This window comes from Gymnogyps californianus, chromosome 1 (assembly GCF_018139145.2).
Source record: "Gymnogyps californianus isolate 813 chromosome 1, ASM1813914v2, whole genome shotgun sequence".
NCBI lineage: Eukaryota > Metazoa > Chordata > Aves > Accipitriformes > Cathartidae > Gymnogyps > Gymnogyps californianus.
The window spans coordinates 110,579,279-110,603,362 of record NC_059471.1 but is presented as its reverse complement, the minus strand read 5'-3'; the positions used below and the strand labels follow the sequence as shown (position 1 = coordinate 110,603,362).

Here is a 24,084-nt window from a genome sequence, read left to right as displayed (position 1 = left end):
ACTGTCATAATTACAAAGTGTTATCACTATATCTAGTCCCAGAGGACAGATTCTGATAGGCTTTCTCTTCTTTCACCTCAGCCTTTCTCAAAATGCTGCATTTTTTACTCAAATTCCACTGCACAGCATTCAAAATTTCTGAGAATGGCTGGGAAAAGAAGTGGTGAGAACAGAAGAAAAATCAAGTGATAAATCTAACAATGGCATAAATGAGATGATAACATGTTTTGTTCATTTGATCAAGCAATAAATCTAAAGCCCAGTTAAGACCACTGGCATCAACAATTGTATCAGCAACTCCCTCTAGAATCAAGAAGTTTATACCATTTTGGAACAACTATTTATATCTGTCTGATTTCTTTTTCATTTAAAATCTTTAATTATAGTAGTTTAATAGTAAAAAGAGTAGTGCAATGCTTTTGTAAAATTTTAATGCTGTATACTATTTGAACACCTCTCACTTCACCTCCCCACTGGTGCATTCACTCTTTCCAGAAGACCTAAAACTTCCAGCTGGCTAAAGAAATCAGATGCACTCTCCGGCACACTTCAGTGAAAGGGAAATAAGAACTCAGGTGAAGTTAAAGATATGCAGTAATAACTGCATGCAAAGTTAGTAAATACTTTAGTAAAGAAATGTCATTTGATATTGTTCACTGGGCTTCTCTGTAAACATATTTTAAATATCCACTCCCACTCAAACTATGGTATTTAAACTTATTCAGAACAGATGCAACTCTCTGCCTTACCAGCATCTGGTCAATATAGTTCTTCAGTATTTCTGCAACTTTTCTGCAGTTTTCAACAGCAGTGATGTAATTCACAGTTGTAGCACCACGATTCCAATCAACTATAACGAGATTAATATCCTCTGAATACAGTAAAAGCTCCTTTATGTCACCTAGCCATGCTGGTGGAGATCCCGTTGGTCTAAAGCCATGAATAACAAAGACAATTTTCTTGGAGGTATTAAGGTATTCAGATGCAGTAACATTGTGTTCAATGAGTCTCTCAGAACAATTTGGATTTTCCTTTGTGTATAGCAGTAGCTGGACTTGGAGTTCTGTTCCAGACAAAGCATCGCCTATATTAAGATCTGTAAATTCAGGACATTTTTTCTCCTCATCTGAAAAACATGAAAATGTTAGACAGTCATTTGATGAGTTAGACAACTTGAAATACCACCTCTTCACTTTTCTCGCCACCTTTTTCCACTAAAAGTGAAGAACTTCCATTTTCTTCACTCCAGACATTTGGAATGAGGTGCCAGAACATGCACTGAACAACGAGGAGCCGCAGTTTAACTAATGACTCTGCAGATACCACTATGCTCCTCTGAGCCCTTCAAATACAAAATTAACCTTTTTAATTGTTCCTGAACAATGTATTTTCTCCATAACAAATACAAATTAGTAGTCAGTGTTGAGAAGATCCTTTGCTTAACCATCAAATGTAGGTTCTCAGAATTTTTTCACAATGAGTGTGTGTTGTATAACAGGAAAACAGTTGTGGTTGTTTCTTCCTCTTTCAGCAACGGTTGCAAAGCTGCCAATCCTTAGGCCTTATTGTTTGATCTAGCAATAAGAAACAGTTGCCTGACAGTACAGGGATGATCCAGAACCCTTCCCTAGTTTTGGATCACTGTAAGGACACCATTACCAATAAAAAAAGAAAGAAGAAACAAAGGATCCTGTTCTGAGTTTGAAAAAATAAGAATCTGTAAGGTCAATGTACAAAATAGCACAAGAAAAACTGTAGTATTTAGCATTTCTGTACTCGGACAGTTATGGTATATAAAGTTAAGCTGTAGGTCAGTCAGGATCAACAAGAGGATGAAGATTTTCAAAAGAGTCTAAAAAGACTTAACTATTGCCCTGTGTACTTGTCAATGTCAAAAGTGAATGCTTTAAAAGTATCCTTTGGCTGCTGAGGTCACATTGTGTGGATAAGCCACTTCAGGATTCTGGGCACAATGCCGACGCCTGTCACAGTTCTTCTGTATGGCCTCTTCACCTTCACTATGGTGTTAGCTGGTTTACGGACAAAGCAATTTGAGCCCATCTCTTGACTTCTAGTGGGCTACGCTACTTTACACAAGGCTTTTGTCTGACATTTCATGGCATCTTTCTCAATTTTTCTGTCATTAACAACTTTGTAAAACAAGTCAACTTCTAGAAAGCAAAAGTAGGAAGAGAAATAGTGCCTACTCAGTTCCTTAAAACATAATAAAAAAAGTAACCTGAATTTCTCAGAATTTTTGAGTTATAGGAGAGGCAGTTCTAGCTCTTCTCCTTTTCCCAGCAAGCAGCTGGTTTGGCAGAACCAAATCCACCACATTTGCACTTCTGAGACAGACAGCGAGCCCTCACCAGTTTATAAAGCCGCGAAGGGCAAGTGCAGGGGGTTACAAGGTACCTGAAAAATGTATTTGATACTATAGTGCAGATCTAAACAAAGCTAAACAATGTGAATTACAGCACTTAAGGTGCAGTAAAGATGCGGTAAAGACACTAAAGACACTAATTCACTCAGGGAACTAGACCAATCATCTCTAGGCCAAACCATGTATCTACAACAACTAGATCCATCACCTCTGGACTGGACATCACAAAAAATAATGGATATTTGCAAACCGGAGCAGGGTTGAAGTTACAGAGTGATAGAAATGGCCTGAAACTTCCTGTCTCAAATCAACCAGACAAAAGTTTCATGCCTATCATCACCTTATGACAACAGCTACAATTATTACATGTGGGAAAAGTTAAATTACTTGTATTTCAAAATAAATATCACCGTTCTCATTTAGACACAATAATTTAAGTAACTTTTACTGAGATTACTGGACAGGTTATTAACTAACCAGTGATACAGCAAGGCAAATCATTTCATTGCTCAGACTTATCCAAGAAGTTGTTCTAAAACTGAGAGCTGTTCAGCTGCAGTTGCCTTGAATTTAATGAAAATAATATTCGAGAACCTGGTAAAATGTCATACATGTGACATGATACTGAGATGTTAATAGAATGTGTCACATTTAATCTCTAGTTTTCATATAATGATATATGATGATAAAACTAGAATATAAATTCTATTACACAAATGTCATATACAGAGCTAAAATAACACAGCCACTTGATTACATTTTTGCTATTCAGGTTCAAAGCTACAACATGAAACTCTTTCATTTTTGCCTAATATTGTTCTTAAATCCAAGTTTAATCACTGGTCCTTATAATTCACTCCTACATATCTAACATATAAAAGATTCATGCTAAGATATTGTTGAAGTGTTCCTCCATAGCCATTTAAATGTTCTGATTTCTTATCATTAGATTAGTAGAAATAAGAATTAATTCTTCTAAAGCCCACGGAATGACAGTGACATAAAACAGAGACACAGTCTGGTCCATGGAAGTGAGAAATCTGTTACAAGGAAATAATTTTAACTGATCAAACCTATTTACTAGCTGGCAAATGTCAAAGGGAAACAACTTGTTTACTTATGGCTGTGAAATGACAGCAGTTATTCTCTGAAAAGTAAATACAGAAAAAAAGAAATGATTATGTCTTTACTGTGGAATTAGATAAGTACTATACATAGATTTATAGATGTAATACTTCGAATTGTTTAGCGAGGAGTCATTAAGGGGAGGTTCTTCAAACTCTTATTTCTGATTGCTTACTGGAAGGAATACCCAGCTGCCCTTTGTACACGCTTGTGGAGTCCTCACACACTCTCTTCTGTACAATCAGAACATAAACATAGGCGTTGGGCTGTTACATATGCAGTTTAACTCAGTTAATATATAATTTTAACTTTTCTGTGTACGTTTGTAAGCATTGTAAGTATTTTCTGTGGTTGAAAATGGGAAAATCTTAAGTGCAGACTGACTTTTTTGTAACTAAATTTTACTATTTAAAGCGTAATGCATAACTTGAAAACCTGTCAACCTATCAAATCAGAAATAAAAATAAACTTATGTTAATATGTTAAAACTATTTCACAATTACCTCTGTACTTCGTACAAAGTGCACATACCTGAGTACGTCTCTGTGCAAAGTACAGCCAGAGATAAAGTATCCGGCTTTGTTCTGTTTACTTTAAAATGAAAACCTACGTCTCAGTTTCAAAGTGATCAAATTCTCTTTACTAATCGTCGGCTCCATTAGGCATAATTCACAAGGTTTAATCTTTTGGCCAATTTAAATGAAGGAATATTCATTTTTTTATGCTTGAATAAAGCCAAGAGATTACATCACAAAGAATAAGCTAATGGTTCTTACCTGATTTCACCCAGTATATCAAACAGATGAAGAAACACAATTTCAGCATGTGGAAATGGAGAAAAGCAATACGCAATATCCACAGACAAGTGGCAAATTGAGTATTTCCTTATAGTATGCTAGATTTCTAACCTAACTGAATGTCACGAATGAAGTAAGTAAGTGACATATAGAGTAGGAACCAGAAAGCAAAGCTCTATTCAAGCTTCTGCAATTCATGACTCCTCCTATTGAATGACTTCAGTAGGTAGGGTGGTTTCTGGTCTTTAAGGGTTGGGACTGGTTTTTAATCTATTTCCCTCTCTCTTCGGCTGTCAGCAGATTTACACGTAAGCAATCGATGTTATATATTACTGACAACTCTGTTACATGCATGGAATTTAGGAAGCAGAGTAACTAGAGGTACATCACATTAGAGACCAACCGTGTGTCTTTTTTTAAGTGTGTCACTCAACTGCAATTAGAGGCATTGAGATGGGCAAAAGAAACTTGGAACAAAAAGTCATTCTGGTGACAGAAGCATTTTTCTATAAGAACTTGAAAATAATTCTGAGAACTCTATGTCCATAGATTATTTTTGCACAAAATTATACTCTGAGCTTTTTCCAAGGAGTCATTCTCTAATCTAAATTCAGAGGAAGTCTGTGAAAGCACTTATGTGGGAGAGAGATGGAGCTTAGAGCCCCACAAACCTCACCCAGACACTGACTTGCTGGGTGTTTTGGGTATGTAACTTAACTTCATTCCCTCTGTGTCCCCAGCTACAAAATAGATGAAGAAACATTTATTTTTGTGAAGCTCATTTATTTACAAACCAGTTCACTGGGTAAATACAAGAGGACAAACTTCAGTTTCTTGGAGTTCATGGCGAGGCAGAGAGGCAGATAAACTCTGCGTTATTCAAGTGAGACATCTGGATGCTCAGTTTGCCTATATCTGGCCCCCAATTACTTCCACTGCAGGAGAAAGAAAAACAAACCATAACCACTCAAATATGAGAGAGACGCATCCCAGAAATGGTTTTTTGCGTAGCGTATCCTTCACAGTGCTTCTAAACATAAGGTCTAGGTCTCCTTCTTTGCCATCCACAACAGTTACGGGAGGGGGTGTGTGTGTTTCATTATTTACTTTTAAGTGATCAGTCTCTTCAGCTGGCTTTATGATTCTGAGCAGCTCAACAAAGCTATGCTACACAAGCTCCTGCAGCAGATAGCCTTTAGGAAATCTCTCCAAAGTCCTTTCTCCTTTGAATGCAGCCATAAGGAGAAGATGCAGTGTGTCCACTCATATGAAAACCGACTCAGCTTAACCAGTGACCTTTTATTACTTTTTTGCTTCCATTTCTCAAATTTGTCATCCTATTCTCAGTAAAGTTCACTAAGGCAGCTCTTGTTATTCCTTTGCATTCCCTCTTCTTCTCAAATCTTTGACACTTTGTCCAACTATTATTATAAAAGCACAGCCCTACTGAGATTACATATTACTTAGAACAAGTAACGGTATAGTGTCAGTTTGGCTCTTTCCCCTCTCTACTTTTTAATATATTGTTACAACAAAAACTTAGTGCACTCAAGCAACCACCGCTTAGGCAGCCTCAGCATGCGCTCAGTGTGCAGTACGCATTCATATACAAGTTAAAGCATGAAGAGCTCAACACCACTGAAAACGAACCGGTAATAGCCCTAGTAAAATACCTGCCGCACTTATCCAAGAACGAATCACCTGATCTTAGAAGAAAATCTTACATATGTACCTTTACATACACCTAATGCCACTAGCTGTGAATAAATACACACTTGTTCTTTTACACATGAATGGGGAAAAGCAAGGAAATTTTACATTCCCTCTTGAACTGAAAACCAGTAAGCCCGGCTCACATGTCAATAAAGTACTGTGCTACCCATGTTGATAACGACCCATGAAACAGCTTTAAAGCCCTCTGAAATCAGTCTCAGGAAAGGACTCCTTTACTAAATCAACACCCAGAAAGTTTTGTGGTATTAATCAGGATGTTGAACTAGTGCTTGTTGGACTCACCTCTCTGTTATATGACAAGGGGACTTTGTTCAGCATCAGTGGCACTTATGCCACGTAGAAATTCATAAATCTTAACTACTGTTACTGTTTACACTGTAGTTTCTACTGACATCCCACTGTCAGGTAAATCCTTCAAGGCAACTCTGAGTTTCAGGTACACTGTCACAAACAGATGTGAGACCCTCAAAGTGCAGCTACTGCCCATCCCGCTTCGCTGCATATTGTTATGTCCGCTGCTTTTCTCACAAGGATACACTTCTCGCACCGAAATTCAGAGTTACCTGCTCTGCGAGTGCCTTATGCTAACCAGTGGAGGATGCCGGCACTGCCTCTTTCAGTGCCCTGAGTGTGTCCCACAGTGCTCAGGACCGTAGGAGTTGTACCTCCTGAATGAACCCTGATGCTTTTGGGGGAGCCCACAGTCTGCCAGCTATTAAAAACCCCTCAAGACTGGCCAAGTATTCAAGTTGAAAAAAATATACAAAAACTTCATTTTATTACAGTACAAGATTACTGTGATTTACAGGTAACAGAATGGCACTTTTACAATTCAGTTTACCCCCAAAAGTTTCTGATAAAATAACAACAAAAAACATTACAGCATAGTTTTCAAGATTAAGATTGAATTCTTACTCAAGACTTGATATCCTGAAGTGTGGTCACATGTAAATGTATTTCCCCTTCTAATCTTCTCTCTACCCGCAACGATTTTGTAATTGTGGGAAATCCCATTCTCATAACAATTCACATAAGAATTCTCATTTCTCTTACGAATCAAGCCACTTCTCCAGAAAAATTCCTCTCTAACCGCTAGCTTAAAAGCGCGGCTCCCTTTCAGGCAAGATGAAATCATACCTGGCTTTTGCAATGCAGTATGTTTAACTATGAAAAAAAGCTTTCTAAAGATTACAAAGGGAAAAACCCTGACTGGCTGGAAGAAATTTAAGAGTCATTATGTATTCTACACTGAGGCTTGTAATTCCTGTAAACTGATAATCCCTTTCTAAATAGACTTGACAAGTCAGTAACTAAGACTCCTTCAGAAAATAATGGGCATTGAGGCAAAGCACACCATCTATGCTTGGGAAAAAAAAATTCTTTACTAATATTCCTCACATTGATGTCATCAGGATGACTTCTGAAAATGTGCTCCTTTGTAAAATAACACTTGAAAAATACATACTGAATGTTAAATGTGTGTATGTGCTTGAAACCTATTTGCAGCAACCATGCAACAGTGGGTTATAATGCAGGTATATCTTCAGCGTTAAATACACCCGTATTGACCTGAAGAATGAACAGTCGGATCCCATTGGGATTAGGACTGGTGTAAAACAGGGTGATCCAATGTCTCCAATTTTATTTAACTTATCTGTGGACCCCCTGCTGTGTAAGTTGGAGGAGGAAGGATGTGGGTTCCAATACTGCTCGAAATGTGTAACAACTATGGCTTTTGCAGACGACTTTGTACTGCTGAGCGGATGGCGGGAAGGAATGCAGAAAAATATTGAAATTTTGGAGGTCTTTTGTGATCTAACTGGCCTCAAGACACAAGGGGAGAAGTGCCACGGCTTCTACATCAAGCCTATGAAAGATTTATATACGATATATGACTGTCCTTCATGGACAATTAACAGCACTCCCTTCAATACGATTGAACCTGGTAGCTCTGAAAAGTACCTGGGCCTATGTATTGACCCATGGACTGGAATATCGAAACCAGAACTACTGGAAAAAGTGAAGGGGTGGTTACAACGGATCGGGAAGGCTTCACTGAAGCCATTTCAGGAAGTTGACATCTTGAAAGGATGTACTACTCCGCGATTGATTCACTTAGTAGCTCAGGCTGACATAAAAGCTACGTACCTAGAAACCCTGGATTTGTCAATTCGAGCTGCCGTCAAGGAATGGTTACATCTACTGGCATGTACCTGTGACGTCATCCTATATTCCAGCACTCGGGATGGAGGCCTAGGTATTACCAGACCCTGGGGGTTGATTCCTAGTGTACAGGCTCGAAGACTACACAGAATTGCAGTCTTCAGACGAGACAGTAAGAGCAGTCATTCGACAAGAGGGTATTAAGAAAGAATTTGAAAGATTACAGATTGCAGCAGGAGGAGATAAGGATAAAATTCCATCTATTTGGGACCCTAGAGCGGTCATGGTGATTTCAGAGGAAGTAGGCAGTAAGGAACCCGTCTCGGAATGGGAGATACCCGCTCCAAAAGTTATCTTTCCGAGGCCCTGTAACTGGAGAAAACAGGAATTTGTGAACTGGACCAAGCTGTTATCCCAGGGCCGCGGAATTTCCAACTTTGAGAAGGATAAAATCAGTAACCAGTAACAACTGGACTGAATATTACAGAGGCATTCCCCACAGAAAGCTCATCACGGCGCTACAGCTAAGCGCTAATGTCTATCTCACAAGAGAATTTTTGGCAAGGGGCAAACAAGAGACTCAGATTAAATCTTGTCGGTGTTGTCAGGCAGAGAATGAGACCTGCTCGCATATTATTGGATACTGCCCCACGGTGCAAGACGCTAGGATTAAGAGACATAACCAACTATGTGAATTGTTGGCAGATGAAGCCAAAAACAAAGATTGGGTAGTATTCCAGGAGCCACTGCTGAAAGATGAACAAAATTAATTATACAAACCGGACCTGGTGTACGTTAAGGGAGGTCAGGCCCTCGTAGTAGACATCAGTTAGGTACGAGAGTAAATCAACATCTTTGGCAGATGGAGCAGCAGAGAATATAAAGAAATACCAACACTTTAAAGATCAAGTTCAAGAACTGATGAATGCACTACTATTAAATTTATTGGATTTTCTATAGGAGCACGTGGCAAGTGGTATCAAGGCAACTATGAATCGTTAGCAGAACTAGGACTGCCCAGTTCCTGACAGGAAAAGGTCACTTGTCTATCAAATTGCACGCTATTTACATCAGTAGATATTGTACATATATTTGCTAGTCAAACACAGAGTATTTTAAGATCTTAATGAATTTTAATTGTATGAACTAATGAATTATAAACAAACTGACTCACTCTTTCTATCTATCTAAAGCGGGAGCTGGAGACCCAGGAGTGCCGAAAGGCGGAAGGGCGAGCGAGACTCGATTGGGTATTGATAGTATGTAGGGATGACAAGGGGCTCGGCGTCATGACGCGTCATCTATCATGCTAAAAGACACTAATCACTGGTCTTTACATAGGTGGACACGCCACCTTTACTCAACCCGGAAAAGGAACATGTATAATCTTATCTATGTTCGATGAACAGCAATCGTATTCCAGTTCTTTTTAGATCTTGAGAAATGTACAACATCCAACACTTCCCATGTGTATTTTCTTAGTAACTACCACAACGCTTTATCATACCGATGACCAGAACACTTGAGGGTTTTAAAGGTTTCTGAAGTTCCGTGCCACCCGGCCCTACTCCAGCAGCTGCAGTATCCACCCGCTCCGCAAGGCGGCGAGCGGGGAACACAGCTCCTCGGCTCTGCTCCCGGACGCTCACGCGGTTTTCTTCCCGTTCTTCCCTGCCCGCTGGCGGTTTCAGGCAGACGGGAAGGAGACGTTCCAGGGGCACACACGCTTCTTCCCGAGGCCATGCTTCCCTACAATACACGCTTCCGCCGGCAGCTCTGACAATAACCACCTTTCCCTCCGGTCAGCGGGGAAAACCCAGAGAGGAAAGAATGAAAGAAACGTCTTAAAGCGTTGAAGTTCCCCACGGAGTAACGGCACTAGCGAGCACCTGCCCCGTCTGGCACCAACTCGCTGCATGCGCAGCGTCTCTCAAAAACGCTGTTAAATAAAATGCGGGCCTTGCTGCAGCTATGTCAGGGTCTCCGGCGGCACCTACGTCCACCGCGTTGCGTTGCCCCGTCCCCTCACAGCACAGCCGCATGACGCCCCCGTTTCTGTGCGACGCGGCGCGGCGCGACACGACGCTCCTCCCCTCAGACGAAGCCTTCCGGCAGCCCGCCCGCCCGCGCTCCCGCGTTGCCCGGACACCGAGCCCGCTCCCTAGCAACGCGCCCCGTCGCGCGGCGCTTTACGGCCGCGGGGGCGCTTCCTCCGTCCCATCCCTCGGCGGGACCCGGCGGCGGCAGTAGTGGCAGTGGCGCCGCCATGTCCTCGCCGGGGCGGTCCGAGGAGGCGGACCGGACGCTGTTCGTGGGGAACCTGGAGAGCCGCGTGCGGGAGGAGATCCTCTACGAGCTCTTCCTGCAGGTGGAGGGCGGGCCCCCAGGGGAGGGACGGGGCCGCAGGGCAGAGGCTTCGGCGGGCTCCAGCCGGGCGCGGCGGCCGTGTTGTCGCCGGGGCCGCGCAGGGGCGAGGCGAGGCTGCGGGCTGCGGCTCGCTGCGCCGGCGGCGACGCTCTGAGTTGGGCAGCGGCCACGGCAGCCTCCGCCGCGGGAGCGAAGCCCTGCGAGCGGCCGGAAAGCGCGAAGCCGCCGGCCGGCTGGGGCCGGGGCCGGGGCCGGGGCCGGGGCCGGTGCCTGCAGGCAGCGCGCCGCGGGGTGCGGCGGCCGGCGCCTGCCGCCCGCAGGCCACCGCGCAGGGCGGTCCGCGGAGGCAGGAGGCCTTGTCGTATTTCGCCTGTTCGCCACCGCCGCTGCGGCTCCGTGACCCTCGGCGGGCAGCGGATGGGAGCGGTCCCTGTCCCGCCCGTCTCCCCTTCCTCGGTTTTGTTTCCTCCCGGCTGTGCGAGTGTCGGTGCCACAGATGGGCCCCAAGTTAGTGAGGAAGTTAAATAATTTAAAGATGTTTTTAAAATCCCCAAGGAAAGATCTTTTTTACACTTTTTTTAATACATTCTGAGCAATAAATTTTTGATCAATAATTTGATTAAGAAAAACTGGTGTGAAACCTGAAAATGTGTTGAGCAAGGTTTAAACTATTAACAGAGTGTGAGAGGCAATAGGAATGATCTATATAGGTGGGGCTCTGGACTTCCACTTATAAATGACCTTTATATCAAAATGTTTTATGTTTTAATGCTTGAAAAGATACTAAAAATTCCATCCGTGGGATTTTCAGGGAGGTGGTGGGAAAATACTAAGTAGCTGGACCTGTTTCAAACCTGAGCTTAATTCTCTTTCTTTGGAAATAAGGTATGCGAAGGAGGAAAGAAAACGGCAAAGACAGAAAATGTTAAGACACTGACTTGGCTTCAGTTTTGATCTCACATTGACAGCATCTCTGGCTAAGCCAGGCTTATTAACCTGAAAGTAGTAAGGAAAAGAGGGGGGAGAATATGGAGAGGAGGGAGCATTACATCACTAATGCAAGCATTATATCACTAATGCAAGCATCAAATTTCAAGATGGAATGACAATAGCTCTTGATTATGGGCTTTTCCTGAATTTGTTTATGGTGTGTTTGTTTTGTGGTTTTGTTTTTTTCCCTCCTGGTGTGATCCAGTCAGCCTCTGTCAAGCTAAAAGGTCCCAGACTCTTGACTGGACAGTTTAGCTGACAGCATGGTGATAAACTTGCTTCTACCAATCCACAAATTTCCCCCAGTCTCAGAACGAACCTTGCTTCCTTCTGGTGAGTGTGCAAAACAAACAGTGCAAAAAAAGAGGTGGGCAGAATCATCTGTTCTCTTGCTATTTCATTTGCTAATCAGAACTATTTCTACTCACCAGTTTTATTCCACTGATTCATCTGATGTTTGTCTCGTTAACTAGGCAAGACCTCAGCATGTTACTCCATTTGCATTGAAGGGCCTCTTTATTTGGTATATTCTAGCCCTTTGGGTTTTTAGCTGTTCCCATCTCTTCCTAACTTTCAGTTTTTAACTTTTCCCTAAAATTAACTAAGAAACTGTTGTTTCTTCTTTTTTTTTCTCCCTTATTTTCTATGCAGTATTCCTACCTGTTTCCAATACTAAACAGTAGTCTGCTGTTTAACTGTAAATGTTAGGTTAAGAGAGCTCATCTTACCAGGGCACATGAGCAATACCATACAAATTCTGGTACAAAAGTGATAAAATTAAGTGGATGCTCTCAGAATGCAGTTTTGCATGACTCTTCTGCATAACCTGCAGCAGTCATCCAACTGCTGACTCTTGTCTGGGTCTTTAGGTCATCCCAATAACACCTACTTATCTTTTTCCTTCTCTTCATCTTGTTCTCACTCAGGTTTCTCTGTCTTTTGCTGCAACAGCATATGCTTCTCATTGCAGTGTTGTCCTTTCTTGGAAAGTATACAGTTCAATATTCCTGCTATGGCGTAGTCCTAAAGATGCACTCCTGACCTGTAGCTTTTCCCCCATCAAATTACGAGCAAGTATCTATTATTATTTCTAAACTATTAATATTTTTATTTGTGAACAGGAAGACTACATATTTAAAAGGCTGATCTGCAAAGGACTTGAGTTTGTTGCTTCTAGTTCTTGAAGAACCAGATCCTCCTCGCTAGGCAAATAATAATCAGAAGACTGGATATACGTAATTTTTTTTAAAACTGCAGTGTAGTGCAGAACAACAACAAAAATGCCTTAAGGAGCCAACTCAAGCAAAAATAAACGTTCAGAATCTTACTGAAATCTGTTCTTTAAAAACAACAACAAAAAAGCCCCCCAAAACCCAAAAGAAAACAAAAAAACCCAAAACCAACAAAAAACCCCAGCAAACTTCAAGATTTTTGGAAAGACGAGATCAACAGTTTGAAGATTCCCTGCACAGGACAACCTAGGTAGTATCCATTGCTGTATAGCCTGATCACCCTCTGCACCAATAATAAAAAATGGTACATTATTTTTGATCCTTTGTGTTTGTCTATATGACTTCCCTACTTTCACCAGGGTTTGGGGGTGGGGGTGTTTCATTTTTCAGCAAAAGCATCTTATTTAGTTGAGGATTAGTTTTTACACAGCTGGCAAAAGCATACAGCAATCAGACATTATTATCACGATGACAATCCTTAATATCTTCAGTCTGACAACATGGAGAGTGTAATAAGGGAGATGGCTCCACATCATCACTCTAAATGCTCACAGCAGACAAACTGCAGATTTGTTATCTGACGGTAATTGTTGAAAATGCAAATAAAGTAGGTTACTTTCTATGGCTTATTTTCTTCATCTGAGCATATCCTGTGTGTTTATTTTGAATGTTTAACTGTTTATGCAGTTTAATTGCTGTAAAGCTGTTACGAGTTAACTTGTGATTGCCTGAAGCTACAGGTGACTTCTGAGTGACGTACTGGAAAGTACGTATTGTATCAGTAGTAGTAGTGGAAGCCAGTTCTACCGATGAGTGCTATTTTTTGATTCAGAACAATGAATTCTCCATCTACTATGGTAATTTAGACATTCAGTAATTTTTTTTTTACTGATGGATTTTTTTGTAACTTATGTTCGCTTCATTGCTCATCTGGATATTTTATCCCCCTAAAGTTAAGTTGTTGCATCCTTAACACTGCTGAGCTGTGGCAGGAGGCTGCTGTTGGCCACATCTTTTCACTCTGCTAAATCAGCCGTACAGATGCATAGTTTGTTTTGATGAGAAACTGTTCATTTGGTGACTAATACACTGATTCCGTCTTGTGTAGAGAGAATTCATCATCTTTGATACCTATTATGAAAATGACAGTTTCTTTGAAAATGGAGCCAGTGTTTATGGAATATCACTGCTTTAATTTGGTTCTAGAAGTACTGTGCAAGGATTAAAATGGTATGTGTAGGCAGAGATGGAACTTTGCAATGAAGATATTTCAGCCAAAGGGTGTGATTTGGGGGTTTGTTTTATTGGTGGGGTTTGGGGGGGGGGGGGCAGAAACAGTATGTTATCTCTGATGAGATGATAGGGTCTCTTGATTCCTTGCCATGCAGTTGTAATGAGGGTTAGGCAGCACAGAAAACTGTTTTGTGGTGGTTCCAGAAACACTACTCTCCATTCAGGTTTGCTTTGCCACAGTGTTGATGCTGCCGGACTTAGGAATTTAAGCAAGAGTAAAATAGAAGCATATTAATGGAGTAGGTCACTTTTACATAGCCAATGTTATCAATTTGCTTAGTTATGTTAGCTGTGCAAAAAACCTCTGTAATAATTGTACTAGCAGCTGTACACGCATAAGATAACTTTTGCTATGGAGTCAGTCAGTAAATTAGTCTTCCCCTTTGCAGCAGCTATCATCATTATATTTTAAAAATAATAAATCTGATTATTAAAGACTAAACCACCCATGAACTGATGCTTAGTTCCCTTTTAATGTTTGTGGAGCTGATTTTTGTTTGTAGAAGGTTCAGAATTTGAGCTTGGGGAATGTGAAGAGACATTTTCAAAATTAAGTAGAGATTCTTATACTGAGAAACTTACACTGTTTCTGACTATGGCAAAATATACATCATTATGAAATATTAAAAACAATGCAATGCCAATCTCTGTTAATTTCTGTGAGAAAATAATACAAATTTCTTTCAGGCTGGACCATTAACCAAAGTGACGATTTGTAAGGACAAAGAAGGAAAACCTAAGTCTTTTGGATTTGTCTGCTTTAAGCACAAAGAATCGGTGCCTTATGCAATAGCTTTGCTGAATGGAATCCGTTTGTATGGAAGACCAATTAAAGTGCAGTATCGGTTTGGTATGTTTAGTAGTCTTAATGATTAAGTCTGTAAATTTTTTAGTAATGACTATTTTTGAATCCTACAGTCTTTTACAAAGATGACGATTTATAGTTGGAACAAATTCCAGTCCATTTCTTTTAAGAAGCAAAAAATTCTTGTGGTTTTTGCATAGGGAAGGATTCAGTCTTTGTATTTTTTGTTTACTAAGAATACAATAGGTTGGTTCAGAACAGCGTAACTTGCAAGCCAGCTCAGACCACACTGTATGGAAAACATAGCAACACAGGTTTTCACGCCAGATTACATTTAGGAATCGGGGTGTAACTTCAACTTGCAGTCTGGCAGGAAAAGTTGATTCAGTAAGTGCAGCAACTATCAAGCTGTTTTGATAATTTTTATACTAAAGCCACAGAGTTATCAGAGCTGTTGTTTTAAGTGGAGGGGATTGTAGTTCAAAGAATATGGTCAAATCAGAGTCACATTCTTCATTTTATGTTTATGAAAAGAAACCTTCAAGAAAGCTAATGATCAGGCAGTGTTTGCGGCCCAAACATGAAGGACTCATGTTCCCGCTATGCAGTGTGCCACTCCTTGCTTCAAAGGCTGTACAGAGCAGTTGCTGGGTTTAAGTAGAATGGCTGAGGTTCCTAAAATCAGAAGCATGTCCCGTGTCTGTAACTGAATGGGAATTACTCTTTTCTTGATTACTTCAACAGCCCTGATTTATGCTTCTGTAAGTGCATAAATGATAAATGAACGTTTTCAAGCAGTAAAATGATGCTATAGATTTTGTGCCATAAAATGGCACCTTACCTTTATATACTACCTTAGATATACTAGCGCACTACAGATGACACAGAACACTTTCTGTGTTTTTAACTTGTTAATTGAATAGTCGTAACTGAATAGTCATTATGCTCTTGTCTTATTTACAGGGAGTTCTCACTCATCAGAACTAAACAGCCCTACACATGGTTTTGAGAACTATATTGACTTATATTCACCTTCATATAGGTAACAAAGATCACCTGTGAATGAACTGTATGATTATAATTTTTAAAAAATCTTATTAAGAAAATTAGTTGATGTGGTGGAGCAATCTTTAGGCTTTTCATTAAAACAGCTGTTGCATGCTTTAATTGCATCCTTACTGATGACTTGCAATGAGCTGTAGTTAATTTTAACATTTGGTTGTTTAGCTTGCCAGAGGTTCAGTTAGCTTGAATTTTCCATTCTTTATTTGTTTCTGCAAGATGCAGGACCATGAGAAAATATTGAAATACGGTGTTTGTACTAACAATGTTTGCAGTTGTTAGGGGGAAAAAAATCTGATAGTGGAGATAATCTTTTTAAACCCCACTGAGTTTCTATCTGTGTTTTTTGTGTATGTACAAGCAGCTGTCATGCACATATGAATGCACAGGTATAAACCTGTTACAGTGGAAGTCTGAACACTCCAGATTCAGTATTTTTCAATGTTTCAACATTTTTATTTACATATGTGACAGAACTCTCTGTGGAAGCTAAACTCCTATGGTGAAATCCAGAACTCTTTTGCATCTGCACTTAAGTACATGTGAGGATTACTCATTAATTGAGCCTTTGGGTCTATTTTCCTTGTTTTATCAGTTTTTTCATGGAAGTCCAGTTGTTAATATCTCAGTACTCCTCTTGGATATTCTGATTGTAGCCCAAGAGTTAAGTCTCAGCACTCCAGTAAGCAGTATGTGGTGGATGTCTAGTATTTGTACGTTTGCTTGTTTTTCTTAGGTATCAAGAGCCTTATGGAAATCTGCCATTTCCTGTTACTCCTTTTCCAATGAACAGTAGTTTACCTCATGAATACTCAGGCTTTCAAAAGATGGTGAGTTTGTGTTAAAAATTAAAAATTTGAGAGCTTTTTTATGAGGTTGAATGTATTCTGCATTTCTGCAAACAACGGTGCTTATTTAATGTCTCAAAATGTGGTTTAGGCTGCTAACTTTGACTGTATTAGGTCTATTTATTTTAGCACTGAAGGGTACTGTAATAACAGGAGATCTACCAAACCAAACTATTTTCTTACTGCAGGAATGTCTTAAAGGTGTATAACTTAGGGAGGCTAAAAATGTGAGTCTACAGACAGAGCTTTTTCCTGTACTGTGTTCCAAATCAAATGCCCTTGGTGAGACAAGCTAACCTAGTAAAATTACAACCATGCAAGCAATAGCTTCTTCATATACAGTTAATTGAGTCAGGGGACCTCTTAGCTCTTCTACTTAATTCAGAAATGCCCAGCAGAAGCTTGACATGTCCTAAAACCAAACCTAAAACTCGCCCAACAAATCACCACTGCCCAAGTTAGGGTAACAACCGTTTGTGGATTTTGGGCCTGAACTTTTACATGCCCCTGCAGTTCTTACATTCATGATTTACTTTCACAGCAGTAGACAGTGAGAACCCGTATTCCACTTCCCCTCTAACAGACTCTGGCACACCAGGCCATTCTTGTCCTAATCTCTTTTGTCTGAGACATTCCACAAGGCAAGGGAACTGGTCTCTTCAGATGGCAACCTGTGGGCCAGACCCCACTCACCAAGCACATCATGGAGCTTCTGAATCTGATGAGTATGGATTGGTAGGACTGAAGAAACCCAGCATTTAATGTGAGGTACCAGCTGTGGACAGTACTGCTGCTACCCAGTCTGACTGGGGCATGGCCAGCCCTTTGTAACTGTAGAAGGGGTGAAGTCTGGATAGATTACTCTTGCTGGCTGCAATCTGAGCAGGAAAATGGAGAGGGTCTGTTCCCTGTTGCACAGATGTGGTGGTGGCCTGCCTCCCCTCTTACCCAGTTGTGCCCTCAGAAGAGCTGGTGCTTGCACAAACTTTCCCATCCCCTCCACTGTGGTTGGACAGCTTGGGAGTGTACCAGCTCCCCCACTATGCTCACCGATGAACCCACTCCTCAGTAACAACGCAGCACATAAACACCGAGAGACCAAACTCGGCAGACCAGCACACGTGAACAACTTCATCCCATTTTCTGCTTGCTAGAAGGGATGCTATTGCAGTAGGTCTCCAATGATAGTTTGTTGCAGCTTCAGCAGGAAGTGATCTCGTCACATGTACGCCTTCACACATCTACCTCACCTTTATTTGGGTGAGCCAGGCAGGTTACTCACTTGGAGTCTGTCTGCACATACAACATACTCAGACCTGCTCTCCCTAATTTTTCTGGTTACTGCCAGTCAGTAGAAAGCCGCTCTTTTCTGACCTTTGTAATTCTGTTTCTGTATTTGGGCTGTGCATTCTGTATGAGAGGGACTCTGGGGATACTTTAGGGACTGTAGCAATAAGCTGGGCACTTACTGCATTGTTCCAAGTGCTTTGATCTAGGGATTCACTATACCTTGTTGGAACACTTTGTTCCACATTAACTTTAAAATTAGTTAAACCAGGTTAAAAAAATTGCAGATGTGCATGTCTTTACATTAACAATAGGCATTGCAGTTATAAATGTTTATAACGTACATAGATGTAGAAATGAAAGGAATGCCATGTTTGATTACCTTACATAAAAACTAACTGGCAGTTTAATCTTAAATCAGATTACATCTCTGTTCTAACTTTGCTATGAAAGATTGTCTACTTTTTCCAACTACGCTGGTTGGAATAAATATATATATTTATAAATATAAAATATATAAGCTTTATTCTCAAACGTTCTGTGTTATTTTACAATTTGTCAGTATTTTCATTGTAGAAGCTGTAATGCATGCAAGATTAAACTCTTCAGAACTTCCTCTTTACAGTGTTAACAACTCAAGTTTCTGTTTCTCTAGATGAACCATTTTTTAGCACAGCAGTACACAGTACAGAGTCCAATGGGTCAACAATTTCCTTACTATCAGATGACTCCGCCACTGCCTTCAAATTTATCCTTTTCTCCCTGTCAGAATCAAGATGCAAATTTTAAGTCTGCACGGAGTTCTTTTGAATTGGCCCTGCCACATTCAAGTGACTGTGAAGTGCGCCAGGTGGATAAAAGCACCTCTAAAAGAAAGAGAGAACAGCAAACTTGTGACAGTGACACTAGTACTGAGGATGACAAAATGAGACAAAGAGAGCGTAACCAAAAATACAAGAAGCGCAAAGCCAAGAAAAAGACGCATTAATACTGTGTAACTGGAATAATTTTTTTTTATTATATTTGCTATTTTTATTTGAGAGAAATTCAATCGTTCATCTTTGCACTTTATTAAAAAAGGAATGTTCAAGATTCATATTATTTTTGAAATGTGTTATGCATAAAGTATACTGATACTTTATTTAATCTCAACCTATTTAAAGAGGAAAGTACTACAGAAGGTATAGGAAACATTTAAGAAGATAAAGTTTTCCTAATAAAGGAAAAGACCTAGTTGGTTCCTCCCTCCCCCTCCCCCCCCCCCCCCCAAATCATGGAAGGCTATTATTTCACAAATATAGAAACTTTATGAAAATACATAATTTCAGCCACTCATGAAGTATATGTATCACTTCCATCACTTATGGAATGTATTTTTGTGAATGGTGTAAGAATTTTCTGGAGCCATTGAAGAAGTGAGCAGGCTAGAAATTCTAAGTGTCACATCAGAGATGTGTTTGTCACTGAAGTATCAACACCTGTAACTTTTTCTCTTTTCTGATGTAGCCCTGTTGTTACTGTCAGTTAGGATCACCTTGTATGGTTATTGGAACTGGTTTTTTCCAGTAGTAAATTTGAGGTAAAATACGGGCATTTGCACTAACTACAAGACTTACATATGTATCAATACTCAAATGAATGTATGTACTTTATGGCTGCAGTTATATATTGACTAGAACTACATGCATATATATGCATCTTTCTATAAAGTTACTCTCGTGTTTTATTTGCTTATTTGAGAATCTAAATGTTCATTTTAACAAATGGACGAAAAATTTAATGAGTATCTCATCTAATTGATAGCACAAAAGCGTGAGTCAGTGGAGTTAGTACTACCTTTTAAGAAGAAAAGTTTTTCCCTTGTTTAGCAGAGGAAGAATAAACTATCTCATATCGTGATGAATCCAAGTAGTCAAATGACCTATTTTCTATCTTTCACAACTGCCACCAACAACCTATAGACAGATACAGAGGTTTTGTCTTATACAATACTAAGTACAGGTGAAACACTTTTAAGATCCTATTACATGAGAAAGCAAAACACTTACTTTTCAGCTATTTAATATTGCTTAAAGTTAAGTCTTCTGTTCAGACTAGATGTAAGCTTCAGATTGAACCTGACAGTAAAGAAGGATTTTGGTTTTATTAAACTCAGTTTTCTTGGTTATAATGTTGGGTTGCTTGAAAGGAATACTTTTCATCCTTACACCGGTATTGAGAAAGAATATCCAAGTTTACTGGTTTAAAGGTGATGTGTTTTACAAGCCCAGGTGAGTTTCAGAAATGGAAGAACATTTAGCCTGCAATGATTTCTCTTTTGTCTGATAATAAATCACAGCTAATAAAATCACTTTCTTAAGACACTGCTTTTAAATTCTTGAAGGGATTACTTCTTTAGCCTAAGAGACATTCCTGTAACGCCACAGTATGGCACCCTAGCAACTAAACTCAACCTTCTCTAGAAAGAACTTATGTAACAAAGGTTTGTGCCTTAAATAAGATTTATGCCTCATGTTTGAAGAAACGTGCTAAGTCTGCCCAATCCCTTTCCCTTTTTCACTCTACCCTTCCACACAAACACTCGCCGCTTTATCTTACTGGGTTTTGTTTTTTTTTTTTTCCCCACCGGTAACTTTAGGACTAAGCTATGTAGATGTAATCTAACTTGTTGGAAGATACTGCTGACATTATAACAGTAAGTCACTAATCACAAAAGTTACCACAATAATGGAAAAAGTTAACAAGTAAAATACACTGGATTTCTTTAAACCTGTTCCCTATGTTAAAGAAATTTAAATATAATCAAGTAGAGGAAGAATATGTTAACATTAGCTTAAGTTAGAAGTGAAGTTCATCAGACAAAAGAGAAAACACGGATGCCCAAACCAGAGTTAGCCTACAGAAAGAGAAGCTTAGTCAGGTCTATGCTAATGTGTCCTTATCAGACTTCCACAATGGATAGATAAGATAATCTGTTCTATGCAATTACACTCTACAAAAGGAATGTCAAGGAGGATCATATTGCATATGGCTGATAACATATGAATACAGTTCTTCTAAAGAAATAATTTTTCTTGCCCTCTTTCTTCCCAGTCTTTTTTTTCCTGAGGGAAGTACAGATTTTAACACCTCAATATCTGCTTACCTAAAACTCGTCAGTGTGTTAAAAGAAGAAAAGCTGGGCATGTGGGAATGTGCTAAAATTACTTCAGCCATAACTAAATTTCTTTTGTACATGTTAACTTAAGACATCACCTTAGTCAGGGCCCCATTGGTATTTTAATTACATTGTCACCATGTTTAGGAAATAAAATACTGGAAACAAAACCCACTTGATTTTGGCCTTGACCAAATATTTCTTCAACCCCCTATCTGTTTCAGTCACTGTTTAAAATTCTTTATGAATATGAAATGAATGTTTTCTATGTTAGTTCTGATTCTAAATTACTGTTATTTTGTCCTGGTCTTTCACTTCCCATGCTAATGGCTGGCCACAAGACCTTGCTTTCCCTGCTGTCACATAGGTCTTGCATTTAGACTTGTTTGTCTGTATTTTATTATAAGGAATACAGTGCATACTTATTTCCGTTAGTCTCCCAAACTTCGGACAAATCAGTATCGCTGCAGTCAGTGATGCATTCTCATTTGAGGTAGCGATGTGCCAGGTCAACAAAAGTCAGTATGTGCCATATTAACTATAGAGTAAAATCAAGATACTGATTTTTATTAACTTTTGGAAAAACTTTATGTTCAGGAAAAAAACCACAGCAATGGAAATTGCTATTACAGCTTCCTTTCTACCTACCTTTACATTTAAATAGTAGTGAGCAAGCTGTATGAAGCCTCCAAAAGCAAAACTAGAAAGTATTGAGAAGTAACAAAGGTCAAAATTTGCTTATCTAGTATGCAATCTGCTGGAGTCCCCAGTGCTGCAGCAGCCTGGTTCCAGAGACAGGCCGGAGTTTCAGCTGCCAGTCCCAGGTGGAGTAGTTCTGTCGACAGCGAGCATGTGCTTTCTGAGTTTTATCCGAAAGTGTTTTAAGTTGGATCTGTTCAGCAGCAATGGCACTGCAGTGCTCTGATTTAAACGGGAGAGACAGCTGGTGTCATGAAGCAGCTCGCTCTGTGGGCCCAACTCTAAGACGAAAGTGCTGTTGTCATTTGTCATTTTCTGATGCACTAATAAACCTCTGGTAGCACACATCCAGCTAAGAGCTAGTAAAAAAAAAAAAAAAGGTTTTTTATACGTTTAGTCACAAGATAGGATGCACGCACACCACCACACGCCATTCCCTCTCCTGCCCTCTCAATTTTACTTGAATGCTGGCCACTAGTACAGCACACATCGGGCCTGTCATTAAATGACATCAACGAGACAAAAATTCACAGGCAGGCCGTGCCCTCGGCGGCTGCAGGTCGCGTTTTAGAGCACAAAGTGCATTTCACCACAAGCTCTGCGGCCGCGGGGATACCGCGCCGTACGGCCCCCCGCCAGGGTGGCAGAGCTACCGGGGCCTCCTCTCGGGCCCGGTGGGGCGGGGGAACTGGACGGGCCTCACTGGATCCGAGCTGTGGGGAAGGCTGAGGCTGAGGCAGCGCCGCCCTCCCCGCGCCTCGCCCCAGCCCGCACCCGCTCCTCCGGCGACCGCCTCCCACCTCCAACGCCTCTCCCCTCGCGCGCGGGGCGGCCGTTAACGGTCTCCGCCGGCTGCTCGGGGAGGCCCTCGGGAGCGTCCGCCTCGGGAGGGAGCCATGGCCGCCTCCCGCGGGAAGCAGGGCGGCTTCTACGAGGGCCCGAGTTCCACCGGCAGGAAGGTGACACCGCGCGGGGGGCCGAGCGGGGAGGAGGCGTTGTTGACGGGGCTGAGGGCGGGGTACCTCCCCGCCAGGGCCTGCCTGCTGCCCCGGGAGGGAGCCGGCGGCTGCCGGGGGGGGCCCGAGCCACCCCCCGGCAGCCGCCGGCTCCCTCCCGGGGCAGCCGCGGAGGCGCTGCCGGTGGCTGCTTTAAACCTGACCGGATTTCATGTAGGATTCGTGCTAGGTCTGTGTCAAAAAAATGGAGCTAATGACAAACGATATGTCCTGGGATGTATCCTCTGAATTTATACGGAGGGAATAATCTTTAGGCCAGGGTTTCGTTCAGTATTTCTTACCATTCTTTTCTTAGGGAACTTTGCCATAGATAGGAATAGGATTTAAGCAGGGAATGCTTGTGACCAAGACTTCTACTGTGTTCTTGCATCGTAAAAGACAATATTTCAAACAAACAATGCTGTATGGGTGTAAATTATGATGGACCTTGGCAAACACTTACATCTGATAGTGAAGGCCGAGTAGATGCACAAGCAGATGTGTTTCTTGGAGAAGGAGGGCATACATATTTGTTGCATATTTGTTTCTTGGATTATCATTTAATCATTTGGCTTTTCACTGAAAGTACAAGAAAAATTGTTGTGGGAAATATACAGGATCTCAGAGCACGCAGCATACATTTTTGATAGGTGGGTTTTTTACACCACCTACCGAAAAGAACTGTAACTGCATCTTTGGTTAGAAATTTTTTTAAGACCGTAATTACTGAGGGACAGAATTTACTCCCTAGGTGTGCTGAAGTTATTCTTGGGTGTGGATACATATTCCTCAAGAAGTATGGGAGAGTTCGTATTTGTTTGCCTCTATTACACTTATCTCCAATGACTTATGAAATTGGCAGCAGTGCACAAGCCTCATATCCTTCTCATTTATGTGTACAGTACACGTTAGTAGTACTTCATCTCTTAGGGTCTGAAAGGAGTTTGCTGTTCTTTAGGTATTAGCAGTCGATAACTTCCAATAGCTAGGTTTTCAAATGGTGGAAGAAAACCCTGCAGGATTTTAACTGTCAAAAATTTAAGGAAGGTTTGCTTGTATTGGTCATGGAATCACAGAATATCTCAAGTTTGAAGAGACCCATAAGGATCATCAAGTCCAACCCCTATCCTTTACTGTTGGTATGATC

At 40.9% G+C, this 24,084-nt stretch overlaps 3 protein-coding genes across 5 annotated transcripts in view; 2 read left to right on the top strand and 1 right to left on the bottom strand.

Annotated features, from left to right (window-relative positions):
* Positions 1-4,357, bottom strand: part of LIPI (lipase I) — a 60,090-nt gene extending 55,733 nt beyond the window's left edge. The window contains exons 1-2 of the mRNA XM_050892744.1: positions 4,285-4,357; positions 750-1,126 (exon numbers count right to left, since the gene is read on the bottom strand). Coding sequence (XP_050748701.1) covers positions 750-1,126; positions 4,285-4,333 — 426 coding nt within the window. The 5' untranslated portion in view covers positions 4,334-4,357. The remainder of the gene's footprint in view (positions 1-749; positions 1,127-4,284) is intronic.
* Positions 4,358-10,468: 6,111 nt separating this feature from the next.
* Positions 10,469-19,268, top strand: RBM11 (RNA binding motif protein 11). 3 transcript variants are annotated; one of them, XM_050904376.1, is made up of 6 exons: positions 10,515-10,570; positions 12,681-13,095; positions 14,772-14,934; positions 15,853-15,931; positions 16,688-16,781; positions 18,742-19,268. In XM_050904376.1, exons 2-6 carry the CDS (start codon positions 13,093-13,095, stop codon positions 19,072-19,074), a joined length of 672 nt encoding a protein of 223 aa, XP_050760333.1. In that variant the 5' UTR covers positions 10,515-10,570; positions 12,681-13,092; the 3' UTR covers positions 19,075-19,268. The 3 variants fall into 3 exon arrangements, with proteins under 3 accessions (XP_050760323.1, XP_050760333.1, XP_050760324.1); XM_050904366.1 differs by lacking the exon at positions 12,681-13,095 and having other exon boundaries at positions 10,469-10,570; XM_050904367.1 differs by lacking the exon at positions 10,515-10,570 and having other exon boundaries at positions 12,370-13,095.
* Positions 19,269-22,838: 3,570 nt separating this feature from the next.
* Positions 22,839-24,084, top strand: part of LOC127024749 (multidrug resistance-associated protein 1-like) — a 40,914-nt gene continuing 39,668 nt past the window's right edge. The window contains exon 1 of the mRNA XM_050909409.1: positions 22,839-22,911. Coding sequence (XP_050765366.1) covers positions 22,839-22,911 — 73 coding nt within the window. The remainder of the gene's footprint in view (positions 22,912-24,084) is intronic.

Bases quoted from the DNA above. Each gene is read 5' to 3' on its own strand.
- RBM11 (XM_050904366.1), top strand. From the start codon at position 10,469: ATGTCCTCGCCGGGGCGGTCCGAGGAGGCGGACCGGACGCTGTTCGTG. The intron at 10,571-14,771 runs GTGGAGGGCGGG...AATTTCTTTCAG, and splicing joins TCTACGAGCTCTTCCTGCAG to GCTGGACCATTAACCAAAGT. The intron at 15,932-16,687 runs GTAACAAAGATC...TGTTTTTCTTAG, and splicing joins TTATATTCACCTTCATATAG to GTATCAAGAGCCTTATGGAA.